The 16226-nt window shown below is 42.8% G+C and overlaps 1 protein-coding gene across 11 annotated transcripts in view; it reads left to right on the top strand.

Annotated features, from left to right (window-relative positions):
* Nucleotides 1–16226, top strand: part of TMTC4 (transmembrane O-mannosyltransferase targeting cadherins 4) — an 88054-nt gene that overhangs the window by 47473 nt on the left and 24355 nt on the right. For 6 of the 11 annotated variants that reach the window (XM_051630486.1, XM_051630465.1, XM_051630473.1 and 3 more), the window contains 2 exons: nucleotides 4280–4349; nucleotides 4861–5001. In XM_051630486.1, the coding sequence (XP_051486446.1) occupies nucleotides 4280–4349; nucleotides 4861–5001 (211 nt within the window). Of the gene's footprint in view, nucleotides 1–4279; nucleotides 4350–4860; nucleotides 5002–5939; nucleotides 8119–8184; nucleotides 8450–10790; nucleotides 10900–11290; nucleotides 11415–16226 lie in introns of those variants that run through there. The other 5 variants (XM_051630511.1, XM_051630495.1, XM_051630502.1 and 2 more) reach the window with 5 other exon arrangements.

Below are 16226 nucleotides of genomic sequence, written 5' to 3'. Positions count from 1 at the left end.
CTACAATTTTGTGCTCTGGCCTTGGCAGGAAGATGGAATGCAGTATGCTTACCCAAAGCCACTGCTATATGCAGTGGGCAAGTTTCTTGGCAACACTTAAAGCTTTGGCAAGATTGAGCAATTTGAAATATCACTGGATGTACTGGAATGTATATTTACTCTATCTACAGTAATATGAATATGATGGACCTTAAATAGTCTTTAATCAGCCAGTATGCTTCTACTAGCTGCTGAGCAAAGCAGTGGCAATAAAAATGTTTTCAGCATGTAGTTGAAGATCTATGGTAATGGCAGCCAAACCTGAGAATCTATTTCATTACTTTTTCTGAGAAATCATTGTATGTGTTGCCCCTCTTGCTTCAAAAATGAAAGGATGAGTCCGTACATTAGGTGCTTCTGCTTTGTGTAGGTGGCAACTTTTAGGCATAAACTGAATTAATTGGACCAGACATCTTTCACTTTGATTCCTGTTAACCTGTCCAGTGAAGAAAGCAGGAATTTATTTATTAGACCAAAATACTAAAATTTGCAGTGGAAAGAAATACAACTTTTTGGGACTTCTGCCTACTACGTGCTTTCAAGTGCCAATCCACTTTTCAGAGTTGGATGATTTTGCAAAAAGAGGAGGTTATCTTGCAACACCACTAGACTTGCGAAATGTTTGCGTTTCAGAATGTTTGGCAGGTGACTGAATTAGAATCAGAATAATTTTGACTAGAAGGGATGTCCAGAAGTCATCTAATCCAACTCCTGACCCAAACCAGGGCAATCTCCAGTTGAATCTTGAACACCTCTATGGATGGAGATTCTAAGCCCTCTCTGGACAGCATATTGCAGTGTTTGACCCACCTTAGGTTTAAAAAAAGATAAAGTTGTTTCCTTCTATCTAATTGGAATTTCCCTTGTGTCAGCTTGCATCCATTGTGTCTCATCCTGTCTCACAGACTTGTGAGAAGTGTCTGTCTCCATCTTCTCTGTACCATCTGGCCAGGTATTTGTAGATAGCAATAAGGCTGCCCCTTCATCTTCTTATCTGATGAAGGCTGAAGAGATTCAGTTCTGTCAGCTCCTTCTTGTATGTCTTGTGCTCCAGCCCCCAACCATCTTGGTGCCTCTCTGCTGGACTCACTAAAGTGTGTCCCTGTCTGGCTTGTAATGGAGAGCCCCAACCTGAACACATACTTGAGATGTGATCTCACAAGTGCTAAATAGAGGAGAAAGATTGCTTCACCAGACCTGCTGGCTGTACTTAATACAGCCCAGGATGTTGCTGGTCATCTTTGCTATGAGAGTATGCTGTTCACTTTTATTCAATTTGCTGTCTACCAGGCCCACCAGATCCAATTCAGAAGAGGTGTTTCCTAGAGTGCTCCCCTGCCTGTACTTTTGCATCCCAGCTACAGAACTTTGCATTTACTCTTGTTGAACTTACAAGATTCCTGCAGTCCAATTCTGCTCAACATCCTCATTATTAATCTGGATGAGGGGGCACCCTCAGAAAGTTTGTGGGTGACACAAAACTGGGAGGAGTGGCTGCTGGGCCGGACTGTCATGCTGCCATCCAGGGGGACCTTGAGAAGCTGGAGAAATGGGCTAGTAGGAAAAGTCCAGTGAAGGGCTGTGAAGATGATGAAGGGACTGGAGCATGTCTCCTGTGGGAAAAGGTTGAGAGAGCTGGGACTATTTAGCCTGAAGAAGAGAATCTCAGGAGGAGGATCTCAATGTATATAAATACCTGAACGTGTGAAGAGGATGGAGCCAGGCTTTTTTCAGTGGTGCTGACTGACAGGGCAAGAAGCAATGGGCCAAACCAAAACATGGGATCTGAACATCAGTAAATGCTTTTTTTGCTGAGACTGTGACATGGCACAAATTGCTCAAAGAGACTGTGGAGTGCCCACCCTTGGTGATGCTGCCTGAGCGTAGTCCTGGGCAGTCGTCCCTGCTTGAGCAGGGAGGTTGGACCAGATGACCTCCAGAGATCCATTCAAACCTCAGCCATTCTCTCACTCCTGCTAGTCCATTTCTCTGCCCTGTCCATGTCTCTCTGAAGAGCAGCTCTTCCCTCTACTGTATTGACCACTTCCTCCTCTTAGGTACTATTGTAATGTTTTTGAAAACACATCCAAGAGCATTAATACTCCAGGTGTAAGAATGCTGGAGCTCTGCTCACGCCAGGGAAAAGCAATGCTAAAACTTGCACTATGGAATCATGTACTCCCTAAATTTTCAGTCATCTGGTTAATTTGTTCATTCCTATCCAAGTACTCCTTCTCTTGAAAGAGGATGTCCTGCAAAAGGATTTGTAAGGGACCCTAGGGTTTGTAATTTCCTTGACCTGAGAAGATATAGGCACTTTCTGCATCAGTCTCTCTTGGCTTCAGAGCGGCAGCCTCAGCTGTGCTAAGGAGTACTTTGAAAGGAGCATGTCGTTTGAGTTTCCATTTAGACCTACTGGGAAGCTCTTAAGTCACTCAAAGTTGAGTGACTCAACCTTGACATCAGAAATTTCTTGTCCCCTGAGGGACCCTTACAGAGACTTATTTCATGCTTCACATGAAAAGATGGTGGAACCAAAACTCTGGCTGACAGGTTTTCATTTTCAGTAGAGTCTGTATTCTGTTTTGTGGTTATAAGTAATAAAAGCTTAGCACAAAGGAAAGGCCTTTTCCCCAGGTTATTGTTCTCACATACCTCAGACAGTAAGTATGTGCATTCAGATGGAAACCGACCCCACTGAGGTAATTTTATCTTCAGTTTTCCACTGAAACTGAATGGGCAACTTTCCCTAAAACACAGCACAGCATAGAAATCGATGTAAAATTAACTCTGAAATACCTTAACTTGCATCAAGCAAGCAAGTATTTTCATATAACATGCTTAGTTGGAAGGGACCCGTCAGGATCATCGAGTCCAACTCCTGTCCCTGTGTAGGGCACTCCAAGAATCACACGATGTGCCTGAGAGCATGATCCAAATGCTGCTTGAACTCAGGCAGGCTTGGTGCTGTGACCACTTCCCTGGGGAGCTTGTTCCAGTGCTCAACCACCCTCTGGGTGAAAAACCTTTTCCTGGTATCTAACCTAAACCTTCCCTGATTCAGCTTCCTGCCTTTTCCCCAAGTCCTGTCATTGGTCACAGGAGTGAAGAGATCAGTGCCTGCCCCATCTCTTCCCCTCCTGAGGAAGCCACAGACTGCAATGGGGTCGCCCCTCAGCCTCCTCTTCCCCAAGCTGAATAATCCAAGTGACCTCAGCTGCTCCTCATAAGACATCCCATCCAGACCCCTCACCATCCTTGTGGCTCTCCTTTGGACACTTACCAATAGTTTGATGTCCTTTTTATCTAGTGGTGCCCAAAACTGCATGCAGTACTCAAGGTGAGGCTGCACCAGTGCAGAGTAGAGCGGGACAATCATCTCCCTTGACCGGCTGGCAATGCTCTGCTTGATGCACCCCAGGACATGGTTGGCCCTTCTGGCTGCCATTTTCCATTTGGACTGGGGAGGGTGTGTGTATCTTTTTAAACTTCTGCAGGAAGTATGCTCAGAAACAAAACTATGAACAGCTAGTTTTGGAAAATAAAAATGTCTGAATTAGAGAATAAATTTTGCAGTAAATTGTTATCTCAATATTTGGTGACGGAGTTCAGCTTTTTTAAGAGGTACTCAAATACCAGCTGCCTAAGAGTACACATCAGAAGTGGGAATATGGAAGAGAAAACTTGTGAGGAAATGTGAGCAAGATCTCTGTTGGCTTGATTTTTCAAGTAGCAGGCACTCAGCTCTCTTTGTTGAGAACCATGTCAAAACATCTGTTTGAAAGGCATTTACTGGAATGTCCCCATTTCAAATACTAAAACTATTTTAAAGGGAATGGTGTCTAAAAGCAGTTTGTTCAAATACTGAATTATATTATCCTTAACTTGATTGAATAAATAGGGAAGTCTTCAGTAGGTAATGTCCAAAAATACTGTAACTATGCAAAAAAAAAAAGTAAACTGCTTTGCAAACTTCAGTAGTGCTTAATAGCTCTCTGCTAAAATAACAGCAGCCTGTGAAAGCATGGCACTTATTTGTTGTATTATTGATGTTTTTGGGAGGCTGAAGCCAACAGAACTACAGGGCCATGTAGGCTTAGAATACATATATGCTGGTATCATACAGATATGGCATCATTTGGGAGGTTTTTTAATTACAATTGGGGGTCGGTTTTGCTTTATTTTATATACTGTCTATTTTATAGACTGTCCTATTGACTTGTTCTTCTAAATTATTCAGGAATCTGAAGCTTTATTCCTCAAGGCAATCAAAGCCAATCCAAATGCTGCCAGTTATCATGGTAATTTGGGTAAGAGCTTTTCTAACTCTTATCAGCTGTATTGTTTGTTTGCTTCATATTCATTGTGTTTAAAAAGAAAAAGCAAGCATTTGAGCCTTCTTCCTGCTGGGCAGATTTCTATTTTACTTCCTAGAAAAACTGCCAGCCAGAAGAACAGGGCACTAAACCAGAAAAGCTGTCACACAGTATGACAGATCAAGAGTGCTGCTCAGTCCAGCCCAGAGGAAGCTGCACTTCAGTGTCTGCAAATTGGTTCATTTATGCTGTGCTTGTAACCCACAATGAGCTCACCAGATAAGAGCTGCCATTTATGGCTGCAATGTAATTCATTCCTTCATCATTCCCATGCCAGTTCTGCTCCCAGGCTTTGCTCCTGGCAACAGAACAAGCAGCTACTGTGCCACCAGCCAGCAAGAGACCCTCACTGGAAACAAATGCTTTAATGTTGTTTTCCAAGCGATTGGCAAGATTGCACATTATTCAGCGATATTGCTAATGAAATTCCTCATTGATGTTCCAGCTGTGCTTTATCATCGCTGGGGAAATCTTGACTTGGCAAAGAAGCACTATGAAGTCTCTCTGAAGCTTGATCCAATGGCACCCGGGACCAAGGAAAACTACAACCTCCTAAGAAGAAAACTGGAGCAATTGCAAAAGAAAGGTGGTGCCTGATGTTTCTTTTCAGGTTGTCTGTGCATGCTGTTTATGATTAATGTTACATGGGTACTTTTGACCATGTAAAGGATTCAGTCATTATTTCTCAAAAATAATAACACCACCAGCACTGCACACTTGAATGTCCAATTATGCCCTCCTACAGATCCTAACATTTCAGCAGCACTTTGGGGGATCATTTTATTTTTACTCTTGAACTGCTATTAAAGTCCCTTAGAACATTTTTATAGGTATATGAAAGCAATGCAGATGGAATTTTCACAGCTTTCACTTGTAATTTGAGATTTTCATTTGACTTTTTAGTGGCAGAATGAATATCGGAAGGCAGTTTTATTTCTGAAAGTGATTCTAAAAAAAAAAGTGCAATTTCCTGTTTAAATCCTGATCTTTTCAGTAGTAGAAAAAAGTAGAAAAAATATCTGTCCGCTTCAGTTTTATTACTGCCTTCTACTGCCAGTCCTGCAGAACTAGTGGAAGAATGAATTCTCTCCAGCACATCAGTCTACACTTGAAATTTGAGTTCTGCCCTTGTTCTTGTTTCTGGCTCCACCTTTCAAAGTGCTGGACTGGTACAGAAGTAAATGAGGACAAGGATCTGGCCATAAATATTTGCCAGCCAGTGTAGTGCTGAGGTATGCTCCAATTTTCTCCATTTGAGTGGAGAAAATACTCTTAGATTAAGACAGATTTTAGCAAGCAGCAAAGGAAAAAAGTGGGAGGTGACAGAGGAGTCAGCTAGAGTTTCTGTTCTTGCAGACAGCCTCAGCTAGCATAGGTAACTTGGACAACAAGTCAGAATTGCTTTAGCTCCTGCCACAGGTCAGTGGTCTCAATTCACTATAGCATCTCCAGGAGCTATTTCCTGTGTTCTCAGGCTTTTCAGTCCTTTCTGGTTAAGGACATTACACCTTTCCACTCCTATAGTGTTGGTGAATACAGAGAGGGCAGATCACCTGACCTTGGTTGTTGGTGTATTAACTGGAAGGAACTCCCACTCACCTTTGTCTCCTGTGGCTCGTGTTTGCTGAAGTGGCAGGTAAATAAGCATAGCTGTTAATACATAAACTGATCACATTGATGTGGGATGACTGGGAGATGGTACACATTGATACAATGTCACTTTTCAAAATGTGCTATGCTTTAATACACGTTTAAACTCTTGACTGTCCAGAGGTGTTTGTCTTGTGCTGATACTTACATTCCTACTTCAGGAAGGAGTCACATGTCTATTTATTTGTTGTTTTGTTTGTGTTGTTTGGATTTTTTTAAGACTGAAAGATTGCTATTGGATGTAAAAACTGAGGAATGTTACCTCTCTTTTCATATTCCTTTATCTGGTCCCTCTGTTGTCCTCTTGTAGGAAAAAAAAATATCAATGAAGTATTTGCAGTTTTCCTAATTTATACAATTATTATTGTATAGAGATTGTGGGATGTTCTCCATACACAAATCACCTATGTGTGAAACTGAAGTATAGAGGGAATGCCTGCTGTAGGACAGGTTGTTATGTGACCTTGACATCTGGCTGTCATGTAACCGTATTACATCTATACTAAGTTTTCAAGCTGGGCTACTTTTACATGATAAATTTGCTTAGAAATTACAATGGTTCTTGAAAGTTGCTTCAAGAATGAAGTGTGTCTCCAGAACATTGCAATACTGCTGAGCTGCTAAAGCATCCTCTTGACAAAGACATTTTGGGTGCTACAGGTAGTGCAGCTACTTTAACGTAATATTCTTGCCAGACTAACTGTAAATCTAGCCAGCAAGGCTGTGGCAGTACGGGAGCTGGCCACAGATTTGGCTTTGAATGAATCAATATGCCTGCATTACATAATATGTTGCCATACTGATTTTAGTTGAGGTACCAGAGGCATGTATTTGTGCTAGAGCAGTGCTCCTCTCCTGCTAATATAGCCTGTCACTAAGTTGATGCCATTGTTTCCATTTCTTCTGGCTTCTGGACAAAATTTTCAGAAACTAGTTTCTGGAAATATTTGCAGGAAATAACTATGCTCTTTGATAAGTATCTGTACTGATCCAGCAGAACGCTGCATGAGTATGGCTAGTCATCTTCTGATAACCAGCATAGTTTAGTCAACATGAACTTTTGTATCTGAAACATGCTGAAATACACACCTTTCAGTACAAACAGCAGACTCTTAAGGCTTTCCACACATAGCCTTTTATTTGTCAAATATAGAGAACACCTAGGTACTTTAGTCAGGAGGTATTAAAGAGTTGGAATCTGGCTGAATGAGCTAGTTTATAGCAGAAGATAAATGTGTTTAATATAATCGGGTCTTTTCTGTGTATTTGAAACATGACATAGTGTAAATTATTCTCATCACGAAGTTGACATGTATAGTCTTCCCTGTTCCCTGCCGTATTAGCTTTACAGAAATCCACTAGATTGCTGTTAGAGATGGGCTATGAATTCTCTCTAGGTCATTATGAACCAAAGTTGTTGTAGTAATTCCTCTGTGGAAGTCAGTTTGTCCTTCTACTCAAGAGTCATATATGGAAGAGACATGCCAACAAATTGGATGTTTTGTTGGTATGTGAAAATGGTGTTTACTTTTCAATATAGGAAACATTATTTTTTCTTGATTAGTTTTCTGGCTACCTGTACATATTTTTGTGAGGGTTTGTTTTATGTAATTTTCAGTGCTTTAGAAATTCAGTGTGATACTTGTATGATGGTAATAAGAAGGATACACTTAGGTTTGAGTGTAATATTTGGGGCAGAATTGGGTTCAAAAGAAGCAACAGAAGACTGCTTTTTAAATAAAAAGTTCCTTGAGATTTCCAAGAATGCTAAGTATGTTTTTTTTACTTTATTTTCAGCAATATTTTGAGAGTGCAAATAATACAGTGAGTTTTATTTAAATGGTTATAATGTTAACCTTTGGCTTGTTTTTTTATACCTTGTAACTGACTCGGGGAATAGTGTAGAACACCCAATCTGGAAGAGAGAAATTGAAGAACTTTTGTATGTAATTTGTTACAAACATTGTCTGTCTTTCCAGCATGCTGGATTTTTTCCCCATGTTATCTTTCCACTGTTGGTAATTGCGGAAGATTAAAGTTTCCTTCTTATCAACTGGCCTGCTTGATTCTGCAGTGAAATTAAGAAACCTAGACACTTTTTGTTTTTTTCTTCTCAAAGATTCCTTGTTCAGATACAGTTCTGAGGAGAGAAATAGAGATTCAATGCACAGAATGGAGTCAGAAAAATATTCACAACGATCGCTGTGGATGACAGTCTTTCCAACAAAAACTTCTAAGGGAGTTTCTCAGTTGTATGCTTCTCTCATATTTAGACCAATGCCACATACATGAAGTTTCCTTGTTTCATACTTTTAAACTTTAGTGATGTAGGTTATTTGTGTGTTCATGAGCACTCAGAAATAAAAATCTTCAATACTTTTGAATGGTTTGTTAAAAATATTTGGCCTGTTCTCTGGGAACTTGTTTCCTTCATATTTGATACTTGCACCTGAGCTATTTATCCTAGTTTCTTTTGTATAGTCACTGGGGAAAAAACAAGGTAGTCTGAAACATTATTCCTCTCCTAAAGAAAGCAGCTTTAGGATGTGAGGTGTCATGTACTTAAAGCATGTATTCCTCTAGAAGCTTCAAAGGGCAGCTAAGGTGATCAGCACATATATTTGAGGAATATCTCACTGCTGCCTTCAGCTGAATAATCTGGTCCCACACACCTCTAGCATTCTCGTATGTTGTCTGTACCAAGAATATTAAAAGACTGGCATTGAAGCAAATTGCTTTCAGAGTCATAGCTACAGTAAATGGATGAGGCAAATTAAGAAAGCATTCTGCAGATAGTTAGATTTATACAGCTGATAAATCATTTGAATATCAAATCGCTGCCAATGGAAATGGAACATTCAGGTCCAGTTCCTAGCTTGTCTAGGGTCAGACTGAACAGTAACAACTTCTTACTGAATTGACCTTTGGTGTCTTTCACTTTGTTTTAAAAGCAAGCTAAAGCAACTGTAAATTTGCAAAGGTGAGGGGTTTTTTTTTTTCCTGAATTGAAGTTGCTGTTTCAAGCTGTAGCTGTTAGAATGTGATAGCATAGCCTATTTCTATATGGTGGGGGTTTTGTTAGTTTATCTTAATATTTACTTGCAAGCTCTCCTGTTTGTGTTCCACGATTTTTGTGCATATAGGGAGTTACATACTGATCATTACATGTGGATTTCCATGTGATTCCTGACATGCCCTTTCGCTGAGAAGTGCTTCCTTCCACAGCTCCTCATAGGCCTGTGCCAAATGCGTGTTCATGAGGTCATGTTTTAACTCCAAAAGACTGACTTTTGCTAGAAACAAAAGTGAGATCCCACGTGTGGATTTCTGTGACGTAAGCGCCAATGGAGCCAAGCTTCTGCCATGCACCACCCTGAGCAGCAGGTACCCCCAGGAACGCCACTTCAGACAGCGTGCTGGGCTCCACCGCGGTGAGAAGTGGTTGTACGTGAGGTTAATGTGAAGAGCATGTGTCATTAGTCTTATGTGGCGGGGGAGAAGATGGGCTGTTCTCCCCAATGGATCTTGTGCTTTAAGGAGAAAGGACCCTAAAGCCAGCCCCAAAGAGGACATGCGTGGGCTACTGAGCACCTGTGTTCAGTGGTGATACAGCTTGAGTGGTGCAGGGCTTGTCAAAATAAGTATTTTTGTTAGGAAGAAATCCTGACAGATAGTGAAAGCAGTAGCTTGTGATTCCTGACCGGAACTGTTTTTTAATACAGTGTTCATCATTCAGATTTAGATAATTTAGATGCCGATGGTACATTCCAAGTTATTTTCAGCTGAGCGAGAAGTAAATACATTTGTAATGGAGCCATGTCATAAACCTGCAGTTTGCTGCCTTTGAGCATAATTTTAATTGTGGTAAAGGTGTTTATTTTGTGTAGTAAGTCTTTGATTCAGGGTTCTGCTACAAGCTAGGAGGAAAATCTTAATGGCTGTGGTAGATGTTCTTCCCTGTAGGGCAACAGTTCAAAAATCTTGATTCTACACAAATGTATTGATGTTAAACTTATTCCTAAAAAAAAAAAAAAATAAATTAAAAACGCTTGAGGGAAAGCGATGGAATGCCTAACTAATTAATGCAGCCTCTTAAACAGTACAGTCTAGAAAGAAAAGCAGGAGATACTGCCTCAAACCCCGAGCAATCATGCCTCGTTTTAGAGCTGGACTCTAATTACTGAATGTTAATTAAGAGAGGGAATAGTCTGTGACAGACGCAGCCCGACTTCCAACTTCCTGAGTGGTCGAGGAGGAGGGACAGGACCCGCAGCGCTCCCGTGCCCCCCACAGCCGAGCGCTGACGGGCTCGTCCCGCCCCCCGCACAAGCTGCCCCGCCGCTCCGCCTCCCTGTCCCGCCGCTGCTGGGGCTGCGCGGGGCGGAACGTGCTTGGCAACAGGGCAGCCCGATCCCTACGGCTGCCAGCGCCAGGGGCTGGGAGCTGCTGGGAAGCGGGGCTGAAGGGCGGGGCACCTCGGCGTCCGCCGGCTTTTAAAACTTTCCCTTCGGCGGGCTCAGAATCAAACTGTCCGCACTCTGCGGGGCAGCGCGGGTCCCGCACCGCCGCTACCGCCTCCGCAGCCACCAGGAGCTGCCCTCCGCCCCCGCCCGCCTGGCCCGCCGAGCACGCCCCGGGCCGGCTTCGGGGGGGGGGGGGGTCTGCCCAAGGCCCCGGCCTCGGGGACAACGACCCCGGCTCCCTCCCGCCTGTCCCCGCCTCCGCCCGCCCCGCCGCCGGCCCCGCCCCACCTCCTACTCCCCGGAGAGGAGCCCGGCGGCGGGCAGAAGGCGGCGGCTGCCGGCGGGAGCGGAGACGGCGGCAGCGCTGGCGAGTGAGTGCCCGGGGGCCGCCGGGGCGGGGCGGGGCCGGGCCGAGCCGGGCCGAGCCGAGCCGAGCCCGGCCGCCCCCGCCGACACGTGATGCGGCGGCCGGTGCCCTCCGCGCGCTGCCGGTGACGCGTCCCGGCGGCCAATGGCGCCGTTGGAGCGGCCGTTGGAGCGGCCGTTGGGCCGGGCGGCCCGTGGGCCCCGCGGCGGGAGGAGAGGCCTCCGGCACCGGCGGTGAGCCCCCCGCACCCCCTGGCTGCGGCTTCCCCGCGCTGGGGGCGGCCTTGCGAGCCCTGCGGGAGAGCGGCGCGGCGCAGGCCCGGCCCTGCCTCCTGGCCGGGCTGAGGGCTCGGGCGCCGGGCTGCCTTTCCCCGGCGGGGCCCCGGCTGTGCCCAGGCGGGGCTGCTGAGAGCCTCTTGTCCCACTGACCCAGGTTCAGGGAGGGTTGTCGGTGGCTCGGAGCTTGGAACGGTGCCGGTGGGCCCCGGTGGTGAGCGCCTCGCGTTCTCCCGGTGCTCAGGTGCGTGTTGGGGCATCCCCCAGGCAAAGGTGCGCGTTGTGACAAGCATTAGGGACGTGAATTTGAAGAACAGATAACTGGAAGGAGAACAGAAAGAAAACAGATATCACAGATGAAGAGCAGCTGTGGCAGTTGATACCTTTATCCTTTTTGCCTGCATTGCTTGGACCAGATTGAGGGGCTTTTAATATTTTTTTACCCTCCTGAGGTTTTTGTTTCACAATATTTTCCTGCTTTTTCTGTATCCTTTTCCGTTTTAGAGTTAAGTTAGTTAAGCAAAAGGTAGAGTTACCTTTTGCTTTTGAGTTAAGGTTCATTTAGCTGTGTGTTAACTACAGACAATTAACTTCCTCATTTTTTGCTTCAGGGCTTTTTAATTTGCTACTTCTGTAATTTTTGCCATGCTTTGAAAACAGTGAAGTAGCAGCTTCTATAGAGCTTAACGTACAAAGGCACAACTATAAATATTTCCGTGACCAACGTGTTCCATGTAGAACTCTGGAAAGGATTTGGTTTATATACTCTGTAGTTTAAGCAGGCAGTCAACCTGGAAAAGTAATTTCTTGACAATTAAAATTGTTCATTGGGTGACATAGACCGTTAAAAGAGGCTTTAAATTTCACATCTCAATTAAAAATTGGCATATTTCCATCCCCTTCTTCTGATGAATGCCTTAAAAACCTAGACTGTGTCTATAAAGTGTATATATCCTCAGCTAGTACTTATCTTCTGTCCTTGGTCCATGGTAGCTGTCAAAGTCATACAAAAACTCACGTCTTGTTACCTGAGTGTATTACAGCATTCTACTGCTATCAGTAAATAAAGTCTAAACAGAACAGATGTCTCTGATACTGTCTTGAAACCTGAATTGTCAAGGGTGTTACATGTGAAACAAAAAACTGACTTCCCATACATTGCAGGTGTCTTAAAATCTGCACCCTCACTTTTTAAACTACTATGATGTTCTGATTCAGCTTTGCAAGCAAGTTGTTGTTTTTTTTAGCTTGTTTGTGAGTTTGAGACCACGGGAATATTGAACAAAGCTTCACTCGGTCATAGAAGAATGTATCGTGTTGATACCTGTCATGTCATCTGCTCCTTGTAATTTTTCTTGTAGCGACTTCTTTTTGTGTGGGATCAATGTTTGTTTTTTTTTTCCTGATCATTTTCTTGTATCAATTCAGGGTAGAAATACTGCTTTGAACACTTCATTTACTTCTGTGTCTGCTTTTTATCCTTTAGAAGGGATCTTCAAGTCAGTTCATGCTTTCCTTAGCTAGTTTTTGACATGGAAAGCTAGGTGCCTCTAGAGACTACCAAGCACAGACCAGGCATGGTTTTGTACCAGATGTCCTCCTGTCTCTCCCACCCACTCTCAGGCTCAGCACAGCCTCTTCCCTTGAAAAAGGGTTGTCGGGTGTTGGCTTTAGCTCTGCCCTCAGGGGAGGGCTGGGCTAGGTGACCTTCAAAGGTCCCTTCCAACCAGCATTCCTCTGACTGGCTATACATCTTCATGACTTCCAACAGTAACCCAAGTACCTATTTCAAAAGAAGTTGCCATATGAAAATTAATTTCATCTGACTGCTACTGTAACCACAATTTTTGCCTCTTATGCTTCTGTTGTTCATGTGGTTGTGTTTGCTTTTCTATGGAAACTTTTGGGAAGTGAGGTTACCTGACTACCTGATTTATGTTTTGAATTTGAGAAGTATATGTACAGGCACCAAGGTGCAATTGTGAGGGTGTCATGAAGTGAAATAAGGAAAAGATACATTCATGGGATATGTTGTGGCATTTACTTTCTGCCACTGGCTCCAGTACACTTTTACTTTCTGATGGATTAGCCAAATTATTTTTCTGTGTAATCATAAGCAGCATTAGTGCTTGCTGTCTGTAGAAAAAGATACACTTCATTTCACTGTAGCTTTTTGTCATCTCGTTTTTGGAGAAGCGTACTTTTCTTTCTATTTAAGTCATTTTGTGTATTTCTCATTCTCTAGAAGCTTATGCTCTTTGAACTTGAACCTGGTCAAATAATTTTCATAACTCTCTTGATTTAAGTAGAATTGAATGTGAAACTTACATGACGCTTTAAGTGACATGAACTGCTTCAGCAGAGAACACTTACCATGATAGGATGCACTTGCTGTATGAATTGGTGTTCCCTTTCTCTCATTTTTCAAAATGTTTTTTTCAGCATTCTAACAGAGAGAATAAGTATTTCATAGATAATTGAATAAGAGAAGTGTATGGATGCAGTCATGTCACTGAGTTTGCAAATGGAATGCCTTTTTCATTCTTTCTCTCAAAGGAGTGCCTTATACCTTTTTTTATTTTAAAATACAACTATTCAAGCAGTAGTAAATCACTATTCTTAAAACAAAATCCGTAGCTATTTACAATTGTACTCTCTTTCACTCCAAAAGTTTGATTACATTTTATGGACCATGTCAGATACAGCTCTCTTTTCCTCACTTCCAAAACCAATTAATGCTAAAGAGGGACAGACTATACCAGGATAATATAACTTTCTGTGGATTTACCATTATGGTGTTTTTTAAGAATGCACTTTACATTAAGATGTTGGGCCATTATAATTTCTTTTAAGTGTGTCAGCTATTTCATCTTAACATCTTGAGAAAACATTGAATATCACTGTCACTCCTGATTTCTCTGTCTTGCAAGACACCTCTTTTACTGTGGTATTGCCCATATGACCATCTGTCCCTGCAGTGTTTTAACTGTAATTGCTCATGTCCTTTGCTAACAGCCGGAGTTACCATTGTATTGCTGACATTCTGACAGAAGTTCTTAGCCACATAGGATGGCTTTTCCTCATCCCTTTCCATTGCCTTTTTCCAATGCCATGTGTTGCTACTGTAACTGTGAGAGAAATCATCCTACCTGCATCAGTTCCAGCTGTGTGAGAGTATCTGTATCAGGATGATACTGGAATTTTACATGTATGTGCTATCAAATAATACCCAGAGCAATTACAAGTCTGTTTGCCTGTTTCTCCTTTCCCTCTGCTCACTCTGTCTAGCCTGATTCAGTCCCACAACTTTTATCACCGTATAATTCAGGTTGGGAGGGATCTCGGGAGTCTCTAGTCCAACCTCTGTATGCAAAGCAGGGTCATCAGTGTGGGCAGAACAGACTGTTCAGGGCTTTATCTGATGTGTATTGAGAACCTACAGGGATTGACTGCATGGCCTCTCTGGGCAACTTGCTTCAGTGTTTGCATCATGAAAATCCTTTTCCTTGAATCAAGTAGGGGCCTCTCTTACTTTGGTTTATACCTGCAACACCCCAACTCCCACATGAACCCTTGTAAAGAGCCTGGCTGCATGTTCCAGATAACCTCCTCATAGGTGTGGGAAGACTGCTGTTAGGTCACCCCAAAAGCCATCTCTTCTCAGGTTGAACAGATCCAGTTTCTTGAGCTGCTTTTCACAGAGCAAGTGCTCCTGACCCACGAGCATCTGAACTCGCTGCAGTTAATCTATGTTTTCCTTGTACTGCAGCACCCAAAATAGATGCAGTTTTGTAGGCATGGTCTAGAGATCATCCCTTCCCTTAATCTGCTCGGGTTGCTCCCACTAACTAACACAGTGCAGGGTGCTCACTGCCTTTGCTGCTTTCTGTGTTCAGCAAGGTGTATTAATGAGTCTTAAGGTAAGGATGAGTAAGGTAGATCATTGAGATGTCAGTGGAAATATGGATCCCAGCCAGCATTGTCTTTGCTGTACTGCACTTTTGGCTGAGTCCTGGCTCTCCAGCAACAGTCAGGGTTTTAGCTTTCCTGTTAATGAGGAAAGAGAAACAGATGTTCATTTCTTATCACAGGTCTAAAGCTCTCACTGTTTAGTTATATTCTCCCCAAGTCTCAGGAATACTTGTTGGCTCTGTGTTAACTTTCTGTTAACAGTATCATGGACAACGGGAGTAGTGTTCAGGTATGGTAGTATAAAAGACTTTTCTCCAAAATAGTTTTTTGCTGCTCATCTGAACTCAACCTTATGTAGTTCGTCTCTTGCATCTCTTGGTATCGTGGGTATCGACCTGTACCTCTGCTGCTGCCTTCTGCATCACAGGGACAAAAACTTGTCAACATATCCAGTGAAATATGTAATTAAATACTTTTTTTTCCTTTTGGTAGGCAGACCAGTTTGTGTATGGGACTTGAAATAATTAAGGTTTTATTGTTTCTACTGACACACAGTACTGATAAGAATTGCGGGTTTGTACCTTGCCACTGACCCCCTCTTTCATCTACCTCTTTAGATGACAAGACTTGAATTTGAAATGTGAGTTTCATTTGTGGTTGGTGGCAAGAGATTCAGCCCACATCTTTGTGTCAACTGGTGAAGACTGAATGATCAGCCTAGATTTCGAACTTCAGGAAATTAAAGTGGTACTTCTGGTAGTAGAAGTTACTAATAGCATTCTTTCTGAGTTCTTTTATGTTGAGCCTAAGTGCTTGTTGTTTAATTGCATATCAAACAGGCTACAGTGTGGACACTGAATTTTAGCACTAAAATCAGTATAGAATTTTAATTATGTCTATGGATTCTGTCCACTGTAAGTTCTGTAAATAGCATTTTTGTTGTTGCTTGAATCTCAGAATGTGTGAATTTCTCTAGAAATCCAAGGTAACAGGTTAGATTATTTCCCATCAGGAGAGGCACAGTTCACATATACAGTAATAATACTGCAAGCTAGAAGGAAAATAGAAATACACCAATTTTCTTCAAAACATTGCAGAGAAAAATGACAAGTGAGAAGTAGTGAGAGAGAAATAAAGGTCTTGT

The sequence above is a fragment of the Apus apus genome, chromosome 1 (genome assembly GCF_020740795.1).
Source record: "Apus apus isolate bApuApu2 chromosome 1, bApuApu2.pri.cur, whole genome shotgun sequence".
NCBI lineage: Eukaryota > Metazoa > Chordata > Aves > Apodiformes > Apodidae > Apus > Apus apus.
This window is presented reverse-complemented; position numbering and strand designations above follow the sequence as displayed.